Source organism: Silene latifolia, chromosome 2 (genome assembly GCF_048544455.1).
Source record: "Silene latifolia isolate original U9 population chromosome 2, ASM4854445v1, whole genome shotgun sequence".
In the NCBI taxonomy this organism is placed as follows: Eukaryota; Viridiplantae; Streptophyta; class Magnoliopsida; order Caryophyllales; family Caryophyllaceae; genus Silene; species Silene latifolia.
The window spans coordinates 60,535,426-60,551,883 of NC_133527.1; the positions used below are offsets into that span (position 1 = coordinate 60,535,426).

At 37.3% G+C, this 16,458-nt stretch overlaps 1 protein-coding gene across 1 annotated transcript; it reads left to right on the forward strand.

Annotated features, from left to right (window-relative positions):
* The first annotated feature begins 377 nt into the window (after nucleotides 1-377).
* Nucleotides 378-2,150, forward strand: LOC141640862 (protein FAR1-RELATED SEQUENCE 5-like). The gene has a single exon (XM_074449541.1). It carries the CDS (start codon nucleotides 378-380, stop codon nucleotides 2,148-2,150), a length of 1,773 nt encoding a protein of 590 aa, XP_074305642.1.
* Nucleotides 2,151-16,458: the final 14,308 nt, after the last annotated feature.

The window sequence follows — 16,458 nt, forward strand, 5'->3', positions numbered from 1 at the left end:
ACCTGTATGTGCGCCAGAATTGAAGCCTGTTTTGGGTATGGTTTTTGATAAACTAGAGGATGGGCTAGAATTCTATAAGACTTATGCTGCTAATTCTGGATTTAAAATGAGGAAGTCGACACAAACGAAACATAGATGGGGTGGTGATGACTAAGTATTGTGTGTGTAGTAAGGCTGGTGAAAGTAAATCTAGAGGAAAGGTAAAAAAGAGGCAGAGGACTAGAATTTCATGTAGTGCAAATATTTTTCTTCGAAGAAATGATAAAGGACAATATGTGATTGCTGACTTTCATGAAGGTCACAGCCACCTTCTCTCAACTCCAAACACAGTGCTGCATTTGACCGAGTCATGAGAACTAACCCTTATACATAAAACTATGATTGTTGTGAATTCTAAAGTGAATAAGGGGCCTGTGCAGAGCTTTTGGATGTTTAAAGAGTACGCGAAAGGATATCAAAATGTAGGGGCATCACTCGAGGATCTCAAAATTTTTTGGAGAGATGTGAAAAAATTTATTAAAGGGTATGATGCGCAAATGATTATTGAAAATTTCATGCAAAAGAAAGCCATGTGTAGTTCTTACTATTTTGATTTTGATGTTGATGACCGTGGACGACTATCTAGAGTTTGTTGGTTTGACCCTATAGCTATAAAGAGTTACAGTCTCTTTGGTGATATGACATCTTTTGACACGACATTTAATATGAACACATATAAAATGATATTTGCACCTTTCATGGGGGTTGACCATCACAAAAAATGTGTGACAATTGGAGCAGGACTTATAAGAAAAGAGACTGATGAGGATTTCGTATGGTTGTTTCGGAATTTTCTGAGCGCAATGAGTAATAAGTATCCTGTGTGCATAATTACTAACCAAGATAGAGGCATAAAAGCAGGAGTAAAAGCAGTGTTCGGGAACAAAACTCAGTACAGATATTGCATGTGGCATCTCATGAAAAAACTGCCTGACAAGATCGGATTTACGCTCTATAGAGAAACTAACTTCATGAAAGAGTTGTGCTCCTGTGTTTGGGCAGAAGACATCGAAACGACAGAGTTTGAGGAACGGTGGTGCTCAGTTGTATCCTCATATGGGCTGTCTGGCAATGAATGGTTAGATACGATGTTTGACAAAAGGGCTTCTTGGATCCCAGCATATTTCAGGGATTTATTTATGGGTGGACTAATGAGAACCACGTCCAGATCTGAGTCCGAGAATAGCTTTTTCGGAAATTTCATGAACCCAAACTTAACGTTGGTTGAGTTTCTTATGAAGTTTGAAAGCTCTATGGAGGCTCAACGATGGAAACAGTCCAAATTAATTGCCGACTCAAAAAACTCCTTCCCTGATCTAGAAACACCTCACCCTTTGGAAAAGAACGCTTCTGAGTTCTACACTCCAGTGATATTTTCTGAATTTAAAGATGAGTGGAAAGCTGCCTGTTTCACCTGTGGTGTTAAAATTGTAGGGGGTGCTACCAGTGACAACATTCCCATTATTGATCAAGAAAAAGATAAGGTTTACTATGTTAATTTTATTTATGATGAGATAAAATTGAACTGCTCCTGCAAAAAGTTTGAGAGACATGGAATTTTGTGCCGTTATGCGCTTTATGTGTTGAAAGAACAAGGCCTCAACAATGTTCCAGATCAGTATCTATTAAGTAGGTGGAGCAAATTGGCAACATGTCAGCCGATTTGTAATAATGTTTCACACACTTTAATTGAAGATTGTAACGCATTAGATGTTAGACGACACAAAGTTAGTACCCTATGGTCCGAGGTGTTCTCGTGTGTGACACTCGCTGAACAGAAGCCTGAGTATGTGGATGAATTAATGGGCATTCTGAAAGGTTTAAAAGACAAGATACACGCACAAAACAGTACGACTGAATGTAGCAGTAGTAGTAACACGGGTGATAGACTGAGGAACAAGACTAGGGAGCTCGAAATTCTATTAGGAACAAAAATACCAGCAGAAGTGGTTGTCTTACCTCCTATTCAGTCAAAGACAAAAGGGTCTGGAAAACGAATGATGTCCCAAAAGGAAAAGGCTACGAAAGAACACAAAAAAGCGCCCAGAAAATGCAATGCTTGTGGAGAATTAAGATTCCATGATAGTCGGAATTGTCCTGGGAGAGCATGATTCCATCATACAGGTACGCTAATAATTTTGGTGCATTCGTTAATAGAGAATATGGGTAATAGCTTGAATTTGTTGGATGGTATTTGAATGAGGAATAGTATTGTTGTATCTAATAAAATTTGTAACCTTTAATTTTTGATAGCCTTCATTCGTTTCAGGATTGAACAACGAAACGATTTGCGGATCACAGTCACAAAGATAATGATTAATGGCAGAAGGATTGGAGACTTCATTTTTGATCTGTTTTATTTGATTTTTGATCATTTTTTATTTTGTTTTTATTTCCTTTTTTTTTATTCTTCTTATATCACAAACTACTGGCGTGTCTTCATGGATAATATGTGCAACTGCCAAGGCGGAAAGTGTAACTGCCAGGATTGTGAATGGAAACACTTGTTTATGGATGTTAACCTATACATTTCATGGATGATCATTTATAGGTTCTTCTATGAAGAGTTATTGAATCTGCTTGTTACTGATATGTGAATGTGTAAAAGTGTACTGTCAGCTATTTTCATTAACTGATTATGTCATTTTCAAACAACGAAAAAAACGTATTCACTTGTTGGTGAGTTGTTGTGTAAATATATTTATTGGGTTGTCTATACATAATAAATATATTTACACACGGGGCGCATAATTCGAGGTTGCTTAGATTAACACGGATACACTTGTTGGTGAGTTTATATGAAAATAAAAAAAGCGTGTATATTAATATGATTGTCGCACATGTTTTATGTGAGAAGCGTACCTAGTAGTATTAACAAAAGAAGGGATTCACAAAATACTCTGCAGAATAATTCCACATAATTCAGGAATACAGGTGAATACTACTCATTCCGAATCTGGTTTCAAAATACAGTCGTCCCCACTACATATACCACAGGAGACCAAACAAGGGGCAACACAGTCACCACCAATTGTCCAAAACAACAGACAAATGGGTTGCATATCCTGCATATTCTCCACAAATTTAGGGACCATGTCTTACATTACAAATTGACAAATCTGATTTGTTCGATAGTTTGTGGTCATGATTCCATAATCAACATAATGTTACGGAGGAAAATGACATAAAAAAAAGACGTTACAAAAGACGCATCATGGCCACAAATGTTGGATAGTCTCGGATAACCGTAAATGAAATTATTACAACGCAACTGTAACACCCCCATACTCCAAGTGCCTTACCAGGACCACTCAGGTATAAGGATGCTACCATCTCGGTTACCCGAGGCATGATAATCATAAGACAATGAAGAAACATACTTTATTAAATAAGTTTTAGCGATTACATAACAAAACCAACTGTAAGCAAAATACAACTGTTCTCCAACTATAAATCAACTGAAAGGAACTGTCCTAACAAACACAAATGGAAGACTAAAGACTCGGATATGTGATGACTCCATCCCCTAGATCCCACGCGTATCCAAGATATACCTGCCAAGCAACTGCTCACCACCCCCGAATGGATCACCACAGTTTTTAAAACATTTAAACGGGGTCAGTACTAATCACACAATTCACTATATATCAACAATAACATAAACAGACAGCTTAATTGTCACACATACACAACCAACCAGCTCCAATCATCTCAATCACTGACTGTCCACTAGACCAGTCCTGCCAGTGGGGGACCGCAGCCGTTCCCACCTAAGCCCCGCTCATCATACCGAGCGATAACCCTGTCCATTAATGTGCACATACCCTTCCGTGGCGGGTTCCACGAAGGGCGAAACTAGGGCGTGAAGTCACTCCCGCAAGTGACCCCACTCAGCCGAGAACGCATCTCGAGAACCATCAACAACAATCACAACCACAAACACAGTATAATCATCATACCAAACAACCAAATACAGCACATCACCAATATCCCATTATGGGACTAATACTGAGTAGGAAATCCTACCTGATATGCACACAATCAGACGGTCTACAGCTGAATCAAAAAGCCTCTTCTATGAACCCTCCTCCTATCATACAACACATAGAGGCTACCAAATCACATACTACACATAAAACCCCCAATCTCTAAATTAGGGTTTAACCAAATCGAAGGAAATACAATAAAAAGGGTACATAGATCTTACTCTCGACGCAAGGAACTCAATGGTATAATCAACGACAAGAACTGACCGTCTGAACTCCGTAAATTGCTAAGAATGCGATTAAGAAGATGAACTTGTTTGCTTTCTCTCTTAAACAGAAATTTAGGTTTTGTAAAAGTGATTTAGAATAATGACGACGAAGCTTAAATACCTTAATCGCATAATTAACAAAACCCGAGAAAACTCCCCGTAAAACCGGACACTCGATCGAGTACCCAAGGTACTCGATCGAGTACCCCCCTACTCGATCGAGTGCACCAGCTACTCGATCGAGTACCCAACAGGTCAGAAACTATTTTATTTCGCAACTTACCCTTACTCGACAGAGTAAGGCCTACTCGATAGAGTACCCCAAGACTTATAAATACGGAGTATTACAGTCTTCCCTCCTTAAAAGAACTTCGTCCCCGAAGTTCAACCCATACATAAAAACAACCATACTGACTCGACCAAGACACAACAACTTAGCTAAGGACTCAAGAACTCGACCGAACATAGAACATGAACTCTTAACCCCCATTCTACCAACTATGTTTACTTCCACAACATGACTCACTATATCGTATCTACCACATATATATCTCTCACGACACCAACTCCATACATAATCAACTACCATCCTCTAATGCTTCTAGCTCCATAATATCATCAACTATCAACATCAACTATCAAACCCAATACCAAGACACTCATAGACATCAAACGGAATGTTACATTCTACCACCCTTAAAAGGAACATCGTCCTCGAAGTTTACTCACACTCGTAACCTCATCATCCGACTGTCAACACTAGCGAAATATTCTCACACTCCTAAACATCACACTACTACAAGCACGGTCATGACCTTTAATAAAATCACCCACAACACGAATCGATCTTTTATTCTACATCAAGACTCAACTTCCGAATATATTACCATATGTACAACCATCAAAATCTGTTTTATCGCATCCTACTCCTCTTAAGACAAATGTTACGTCCTCGTAACTCACTAATACCAAACCTTATCTATATCTCATTACCCTCTTTACCACCACATGTCAAAGATAACCGTTTATAAACCAAACACTCACTATTCTTATATCCAAGGCTCCCGTACATAAACATTTCTCATTCCTCAACTCATTCGGCATAGTACCTAACCTATACCATAAACTCGTAGCAAATCGCCATACCCCCTCTTCATTATTACTGCCAAACAACATACCTCTCTATGTAACGCACTTATCTCCCAGAAGCATAACTCACGATCCGCACTCGTTACGTACACGCACACTAGATCCTCAAGTTCTTTCTTTCATTACCGCAAAACTCATTCACAACTTAACATGACACTAATTCCCCCAACACCCTACATTCATTGTCTCAACAAAAGATTATAAACTACCTGCCGCTTTCAGATCATTACAACACATGTTCCGCGAATCATTTTCCATTACCATGTCTCATCTGAAAACAAGATCAAAATTACTGTAACAACCTCTCATAACCGTGTCCCATCAACAGAATATCATTATACCATGACAACAACGAAAACATATTCAACTCTATTTCATATCATACTCTACCTCATTCCCAACTTAACCTGGTAAAGAAAACATCAATAAGCAAGACAACTGTCTATCTGCACAAACTGAAACTCGCAGGGAGCAACATCAAACAAAACAACAATCTATGTATAACTGGTATGTACTTTCGAAACTCGAATCATAATCATCCCGCCTACTCCACCCCAACCGGTGACGGCATCACAACACCGCCACCAACATCCACACCGTAGTGCGAAAATACCCGTATCACAGCACTACGTACCGTGCCCGGATCACCACCCGAGGCACCACAACCACACCGATAGACATCACAACTGCATACAATTCCCATAAACACTGACTCAGCATAATTTCTCAGACAAGAAAAACTTACCCAAATCCACTTTTTTAAGTCACCACGCAACATATTATATGGATACACAGATAAACATCTCATGAACATCATCTCTACCATTTCACGGAATACACATGTGTTATTAATACACATAAAATTATAACTAGCCATGTCAATTAATCAAATTATTACCTTTTTTGGATATCATTCAATTAAATTACCGTGTCCAACATATATATTACGGAACATTCATAAAACAACTTTATAATTATCACACCATACCACTTCTTGTGAGGTCAGAACCTCACACAAACATTTACGCATATCATAGACCCGTAATCACAACCAACTAGTCAATCCTGACCACGTAAGTTACCACTCGATAAAGGTTACCTGTCGCCCGAGTTTAACTCATATGCCCCTCATAACATATTCCCCCATTCGCACAACCATCACTTCCTGCCAAATATAACCATACCTTTACTATTCAACTATTAGCATCCGCCTCATCTAACCACATCTTATACCCTCTCATAATCATACACAACAATCAGGTCCCTACCAAATCAGCCTCTTTAGAATTGCTACTTTTCTAATATACCATCACTCTTAACCACTAGTGATAACACCACAATGCCACCACTGCTCGTATTTCAAACCTCTTACACTCATATCAAAATAACATGGTTTTTCTCCTATTTTTGGTTAACATTCCAAATAACGAACATCAAACCCATCCACAAAATTACCTCAACATTATTCCCAATACTATCTTATTTGTATTGTTATCCAACTCTCCACCCAATATCTCGTATCGTGCCAATACTCCACCAACTTCTTACTCCCTTAATTCCTCGAAACTCATTATCAATCATGTTGTCCTGAAACTCCTATATAACCTTCAGCTAACATCCTCGTGATACTATCACACATTTCGATGATTCCTTACCTTTATATCACATAACTCCGGTGAACATTTTCCTCAGCTTACTTTTATCCTTCTTTTCTCTTTACACTCAATAATACTAATTAATAGTTCAACTCCTTATTCCTTCTAGCTAACTCTTTAGAAATCCAGTTACCCCTTCGTTGCTCCAAAAGTCAAATTCCATTATTTTCTACCGACATCATCTCACTCTTTCTTACCATGGATCTTCTCTTATTATGCTATCACTCACACTTGCCACTAATCTATCCATAGAATCAACGTTTAATGTTCAAACAATTGCATCTCCCTTTGTACATTTCTAGAAATCAGAATTCATTTAATACCGTTAATTACCCAAGGAAATCACACAGTAGTTCCGTCTCTCGATAACACAAATTTCCAAACTCAGTCACTATCTGCAAATCCACGTCGTGACATGTCCAATTAAGTTCGCTATATACCACTCTTCTCAATTCCTTTAAAACGACCTTTCATTACATATATTCTTACTCAACACTATTTCTAACCATCTTCCTCCATAATTTATTATACATCTCAGGTTGCTACTATCCACATCCTTTCTTTCAATCTTTTCATTCTCACGTTCCTTAAACTTACATCATGCCTTGCCCACATTCACTTACATTTTCATTACTCAACATACAATCATGTCACTCATCTCGTCTCACACAACATGCTCTATGCCTCAATTAAGTCTTACCAATCACAACAGATATAAATCATGTCCTCCCCACCGAACTCATACTCATCATAGGTGCCACTCTTTACACCACAAGATTGGGTAACTTACGCGTCAAGACCAACATACATGTAAAACAATGCATAAAGAAGTAAAATAACCACTTTGAATTAAACATAATATGCAACGAAGTCAAAAGATAAGCATATGACCCAAAACAGGGGTCACTAGATCGAGTACAGGCCACTCGATCGAGTAAGGGACTTACTCGATCGAGTAGGTCAAGATCAGAAGCACGTAAAACAAATCACCAGGGCTACTCGATCGAGTAACTAACGTACTCGATCGAGTGCCCCCTTACTCGATCGAGTACCAAGGATACTCGATCGAGTACCCAAATTCTCAGCACTGACCAGTTTTCGTAAAACAGTCATAACTCACTCATTTCTTGGTCGTTTTGGGCGTGTGACCTATCGTTAGAATCGTAAAAGAACAAGCTATCACCTCCAATTGGAATCACATCAAAATCATTTATACATCTCAAGTTATAACAGTTTAAAGACAACTTTGCTGTAATCGAATCGACGACATAACTATTTGATTTTTACTTCCAAACAAAAAACAACAACCAAGCAAACAAAACCAAAAAACTCCTAAAACCAGTATTCATAATCATATGTTACTATTTTCAAAAGCCAAACAACAACATTCATCATGCACATAATTTATCTAACTTGCCAATTATGACTTACCCACATGTTTTTATTCTATCACTTTTCGTAAACAAAATCACAAATACACGACATCAAGTCCCCTATTCACATGTTACTAGCATAACAACATTATAAAATAACTTCCATTATATAACATGCTTAATCAGGAACCATGTTATCACACCACGATGATCCATCTTTTCCCACTAATTCATCCATCATACCACATATTTACCCACCATATTCGTTCAACATATTCACCCAAAGACATGTTCAATTCACACTCCCAACCTTCCGTACTTTTACTCAACACGACAACAACAACATGTATACTTACACATCGCTTTATATATATATATATATATATATATATATATATATATATATATATATATATATATATATAGACAAAACACTCTTTCTTACATAATTATAACATGCCAAATTACACGTATCAATCATTATACTTTCATGCTTTACAATCAACCAACATATAATTCACGTCATCATCATCAATTCATGCAACATACTACTATATAGATACACACAGCACACAATATGCACATAACGATCCCGACACATATCCCATGGTGACCGGTTCAAAATTGTAGGGCGAGTTCGCGACTTTAGGACGTCTCCCAAGTCTTTGCATTAGCTCCTACAACCTTTACCCCGGGTTCATTTTAATTGACTCCCTATATTCATTGGATTCATTGGTTACAGGTTTCAGGATCGTCGCTCTGATACCATTTGGGGGTGGTAAGGCACTTGGAGTATGGGGTTATTACAGCAACACTAACTGATCAGACCCAAATTACACCATCGCACATTCCAAAATATATACAAACTTAGCCACACTTCTACCAACCGCAAGCTGCTTCCATGACTTCTAGAAAACCTACATATCAGCCATGAGAAAAAAATGTAAACCTTTAATTTTAATGGTTGTGATCAGTTAGATCTGATGATGAAGAAATATAAAAAGAGATTAATTTTTAATACCTTACGCTTATTCTCTTGCCAACGTAACAAGGTGAGCGCAACGGCCTTCATATATACAGCCAAAGCCTTAAAGTTGCTCTTGTCTTCCCACAAATCTCGGTTACGTCCAACTTCTAACCACTTGAGAACATCCACACCGCAATCGAACCTTCATCATCAAAACTAAAATAAGTACCAACAAAGGCAGCCTTATTATAGTATCTGTGAAAAAACGAAATAAAAAAGAAGTGTACTTACATATTTTGCTGCTGAGGAACAGTAAGAGTCGAAAACTTAGCTAGAGGTACACCTACAAGATGCTTGTAGCTTTTGGACCGGCATAAGATCTGAGAGACATTACTTACCTAAAACATAATGATATATTGAACCTATGAGTTATAAATCATTATGAAAAGAAATACCTGAATGAAAAAAGATAGAAATCTAATAAAAATATACCACATCCGCAGCAAGTTCGGTGTCAGCCCGGATATCCTTAGGACGTAGTGAGTTCAGAATATAGTTTGTCTTCATCTCCAAATCACAAACGATAAGAAACTAGTGGTTGTTTTCAATGATAGGTATAAACATCTGTTGACAAAATTAAGAGACATACAGGATGAATGAAATTGAATGTGATCTTCAAAAATACAGTTGTAACATACCCGCATTAAAAAAATCAGAACAGTTTACTTACAGCTTTCACACACGACCCATCTTTAGGCATATATGATGTTTTGATGTAATTGCGTCCAAGGTTTTTATCACGCTGAGGATTAAGATGTTGGAATAGATAAAAAAAACACCTAATTATTAATAAGACAAACATACAAACTGATAATATTAAGTGAATTACGGATGAAAAGGTTACACTCACACGTGCGGGTGATGGGATATACAACAAATCTGGTTTGAGTATAGTTGAATAGATCCCAAACATATCGATTACCAATATTGAAAAAACGAGTGTTGTTGTATACTACATAAATTAGTAAGAGACACGTATAAAATTAAGAACTGACCATACCATATTAGCAACCCATTTCCGAGGTCTCAAAGAGGACATGCCCTCTTTTGTTACTTGCCCAAAGCTTGTCTCAACTACTACGTCACTACAAAAATAACGTATACACCAACAAAAAAGGTCAGTACGTGCTACTTCTAACAACGCATATAAGTTGTTAACAAATAACTAACACTTCAACATGATAATAAAACCGAAGAACATTACTCTTTATCTACTTCTCCTGCACATGGAAGGAACACATAATCTAACTGGTGCGTATCAGAATATACCACTTCCTGTTCAACCACTTGTTTCCTTTAAATATAAAAAGGAAATATAATTAGTGAGAGCACCGAGCACTTACTAACAAAAAAATCTAACAAATCATGAAAATTTTTAATAATGAAAGATGGTTGCTTGCCCGGATTTGACGTTGAGACGCTTCGCATCTATCAAAACTTGTTTTGATAATTCGTTCTGAGGGCACGACAAGATAGCAAAATAGTATTTCATCGTCAATTTAAAAACAATTTTGCCAATTGCAGCCCCTGCCCTAGACTGAATGATGCAAGATGTATAAAACTTATCAATGTGAAAGATGTGATTACTTATTTACTTAACGTACGTAGACAATAAAAAGACGTATCTTACATTTATGACCCGTGTTTTAAGCATTTGGCGGCATCCCGTATATATCTCCATATAACACATCAAGTAAATGCCATCATCCACATTGTCAATCACGTGCGTTTTGGGAACAAATTCTTCACATGTGTAAAACTGGACTGCCTTAAATCTGGACGATTTAGGGATCATGTCACGTCGAATAAAATCCCTCTGAAAAAGTCAGACTAACATCAGAAACATTGACGGAGTGAAAATTAAATATCAACGTTTGACGAGGTAAAAGGGTAAGCGCAAAATCATATGCTCACCACCATGCGGACAAAATCAGTGAAGTCTACTGATTTAGGACACATTGGATGAATGACATCAATTTTTCGGGACATCATGTTGACACAAATCATATACGGCTCACGAAGTGTAAATGGGAATAGCATTTGGTTTTGAAACACATATATCGACCTTAGTGAAAACACAAATGGCCAAAACTGACTAATGTTACTATACGTAAAATGGATATGTTTGAAGCTCACCAGTTTCACTTGATCATAATCGGTTATATTGTCACATATAATTCCCTGTAGATAAACATATAAAACAAAAAAACTAAACTCAGGTAGGATGAGAACATATTAATGCAAATATTACCTATAGAGAAAAACACATTCTTGTTTAAAACCAAAAGTTAAAACAAACATAAGTCAAGCATAGGATAACTTAAATTATGAGTAACAAACGTGTATAAACGCAAAGGGGATGAGGCAGCTTTTATCTCCTCTCGCTTGTTTAATATATTAGCCCATGCATTTATTACGTTTGCAGATATCTTTATGTCTGAGATAAAGGACTTTAAATTGCATCTTCTTAGCTGGAACAAACGGTTCCTGAATAATACCTCACTGAATAAAACAAAACAGTCAGAAATGTTGGACAAATACATAGTTACGTTCTGATAGAATATAAAATTACTCCATACCGATCACGATTAAACATTTAGGATGCACATGCATATCAAAATAAAAAAGGATTATAATTACCTATCGTCAGATCCATCATTAAACACCAAGTCAGAAACATCTCTCTCCGTTTGGCTCAATTCAGAAAACATAGATATATTCCTTTGAACGAAAGGTGACTTGTATACATGTGGAACAACTGTGTCTCTCTTGTTCTCTGTTTTGGCAACATTGTGGACTGGGTGATGAGAACTGGATGGAAATATATGTACTGTTTCAGGAGCAGCAGACGGTGGGGAAACATCGAGTGCATTAGGATGTTCTTGAGAACCAGCTGACTCCGACTTATCTTGCGATTGAAATAGGTTGAAGGTTGGGAACTCAGGAGCAGCTCATCTTTTCTTTGGTATAGGTACATCCACCGGATCCTTGTTGAATGCGTTACCTAACGCAATGGCCGCTGCCACAAAGGTAGGATCATTCCAACAGGGGTCATCATTGGTGCCTTCTGTTGTAGCTGAAACACGAACGCCATGTACCTCAGAGGCTGACCCACCCACTGTAGCAGACGACACACATGAAAAGAACGTGGATATGCACCTGAACCCCAGGTAGCAACAGATTCATCGATGTGCATGTCATTGCCACCCACAACTGGGTCACCTCGTCCACAATCCACTTTTGTCCCAACGTCTTCCTCAGGTACAATAGGTGGTGTTAACTGGAAACCACCTAGTAAAGAGTCTGCCATGGCGGAAAGCTGACAAACAGCTGCAGAATTTGGCATTATACGCTTAGCTTTATTGATCGAATCTGCAAAATTCTGAAATGCAGTAGCAAGGGCTTTCGCTGTGTTGGAGCTTGTGTCCTCCACAATTAGTGTGATAACATTTACAAATCTCTTATAGGTTCACAAGGGTATACTTTGTATTTTATCAGTTGATTAACGATTACCTAATAACGGTTGGCTTGCTGGAAAGTTTGACGTTATTATCATACTGATGGCGGTGATCAACTGGTCCCTAAAAGTCACACCTAAAGGATGTGTTTGAAAGATGTGATTATAGAAATGTAATCACATTGATGCCTAATATGACTAAAAGGTTAGTCCATGTATTTGACTAACCAGTTAGTCAATGTGTTGATGAGACGATTATTTAATCTAATTAAATAATATTTGCTGAGACGAATTAACTGTCAATTCGTAAATTGAATATAATATGTTATATTTAATTAATGTATATAATGTTAGCTTGAACAAATTAAGATGTTAATTCGTAATTAAATATAATCGGTTATATTTAATTAGCTAATTATAAATATGCGATATTTATAATTAAAGTATATATTATACGAGATTGTCATAATAAATTATTACAGACCTGTATTAATAAATCGACTGCAAGCTGTTGTGTGTAGACTTATTAATACGGAATAAAATAAATGACAATTGATAAATAATACACTTTATATACATTTTGTAAACTACCAAAATAAGAAGATTTAATCTCCTTATTTTTGGTAGGTGAAAAACAGAAAATAAGAAGATAATTCCTCTTATTTTTTCGGTTGGTCAAGGAGCAAAAAGAGGAAGAAAAATATCCTCCTTTTATTACTGCCTCTACACGGTTTTAAGAGAGGAGAGCGGATCAATTTTCATCATTCTTTTAACCTAATTTTTGACCTAGCATTCTCTCATCAAACAAAACACAAAACCCTAAAAATTAATCATCAATTTTGGGGATCTCATTCTAGCATTTTGAGGGGCATTTCTCGGAGCATCTTGGGTGCAACGATTAGGCGAATATCATTTTGATATTGTTCTTAGGCCGAATTTGCTAGGACCAAAGGTTGATTCTTCATTTTTTCTATTTTGTTTATGCTATTTCATTTATGACTCGTATTCCTAATTATAATTTCGTTATAATCCGTAATTTCTTAAAGGAAGTATACTGATATTTCCTACACGCTGTGCTTGCCAGCGTTTTGATACAAGACCTGACATGGGATCTGTTAGCATCGTGCCCATCACGTCCATTGTTGTCAGCCGCATCATCCTCATCATTGTCAACAATATCATCTTGCTCTGACACAACATCAAGTTCTGTTCTGCCACGGCTCTCCACATAACCAGAACCAAAACAACCCGGGTGCCTTACCAACTGCGTATCAATGAAACCAGAACCAAACCGATGAGCTTCTCTTTTTTTCTTTAGATATTCGGGAAGATATCGCTTCCTTTGTCCATGTGCATAATGTTGGGAACACCCGATCAACTGATCTTGCCTTAAAAACCATCATATCAAGATAAATGAGGATTAGAACCATTATAGGTCCTTTATAAATCTTCTTGCAGCTCCCATTGTCCTCCTTTTCTTTCTCAGCCATCCACTGTTGGACACTTTCAATCAAGTTTCTTCGGGTAAAATCGCACCATTTCAGTTTTGGGATTAACGAGACATCCCTCAAACACTTGAGTATTCGCAAACTTGGAATGCTTCCCTTAACTCCCATAAGGAACGCATACACAACATAAACGATAAAATTTTTCTTGAAATCGTCCCCACCTTATCTTTGTTCAGCCATCTTATGCAATATGTGGGTATTGGTAACTTTGTCAACACCCTCAAACTGGGACTTTCATGCGTTAACCAGCTCTACAAACACCTCGGTCTGCTCGAAACGAGTCGCTTGCACTATTTCTACCTCACCCATGGGTAACCCCGTGGCAAGATGAACATCTTCTTCACGAATAGGGAGTTGGTTGTTTAAGAGGGAAGATGTAAATTCATCAAATCCTGATACAAGCCAGTATGCTAGCTGCCCGGGGAGCATGTCAATTTTAAGGCACAAGATACCGCCAAAGCCCATCTCTTGAATGTCCGAAATTTGATTGTTGGAGAGGCCACTGTTGATGAAATGTAGAAGACCGCTAGGACTCATCCTTGTTTTCAATAGCGGAAAATCTTCAGAAGGATCACATCCAGCTTGTTGTATACTTGTGTCAGGGAATTCTTGACGTCTGCTTGTGCCAGCTGCGTCTAGTGCCAACATTTCTGAATGTGATCTTTTCATGGTGACACCTGTAATCATAAACAATGCAGCTGATGATGTAATCAATGTAACTACCAAACAACAAAGACGTATCGACATATGTGATGAGCTGAACCTATAATACGCAGTGAAAACACAGAGTGACCTCATTGAAAATTACCGAATTTAAAAAAAAAAAGAAAAAGACATGGATCCACAACACATAACTTCAAATGCACAAACCCTTCAAATGCTTTACTCAGGTATCACTCCATACTCAACCTCAGAGTACAAACAATATGCGTGATACATATAGACACACAACATAAACTATAAACGTATCCAACAACTCGTTGAACGTACATATAACCCGTAGAGACGTACCTAGCTAACACAGAACCCCAAAAGTGTACAAAACTAAGTACAACACACAAATCATCCATGTAAAATACTCTGACTAAATCCCAAGGGCATAACGAAGACGTTACAGGTAAGAAACACAGACATTGCAGAACAAATTCAGATATGATCACCCTTATAAAAGGGGCATTGATGCAGTCATTTTAATAACCTCAAATAACGTACCTATGGACTAAATAAACGTGGTTAACGCGTATTAAAGTGCACCTAGAACATAAAATACTCCTTAATTGTAAACCCCCACCGAAACACGCAACAGAACAAAAAATGTAATAAAACAAAAAAAAAATAAAAAAAATGTGGAAAAATATGAATTCGGATTAACAGTATATCAAACTCCGTCTGCCAAACATACAGAAATCAAACAAACACATAGAACATATCGTCACGTCACACATAATACATGGATGTACCTAGTAACTGACTTAGCGTGACTGATAACCGTTGAGACGTACTTAGATGTTACAGAACCATTTAAATGTATAAAAAAGTCAGTTAAAGCCCACACAGTCTTAATTCCAAAAGGCAAACACAAAGACACAACGTGTAAATACACATAAAATCAAATCAGCGTGAAAAATACACATAAAAAAAAATGGATGTGCCTAGGAACTGACTTAGTGTGACTGGTAACCGTTGAGACGTACTTAGATGATACGGAACCATTTAAATGTATAAAAAGGTCAGATAAAGCCCACGCAGTCTTAATTCCGGAAGGCAAACACAAAGACACAACGTGTAAAAACACGTAAAATCAGCTCACCGTGAAAATACACATAAAACAAAAAAAAATGTTTTAAACAACACTAATTTCAGATAGATAACGTCATAACTAAGAGCATGTTAATCTTAGACTGATAACACATCACAAAGAAAAAAAGAAGTAAAATCGTACAAACAATTAGCGAAAATATAAGACCGAGTGGAGGATACAAAAAAGACGACGAT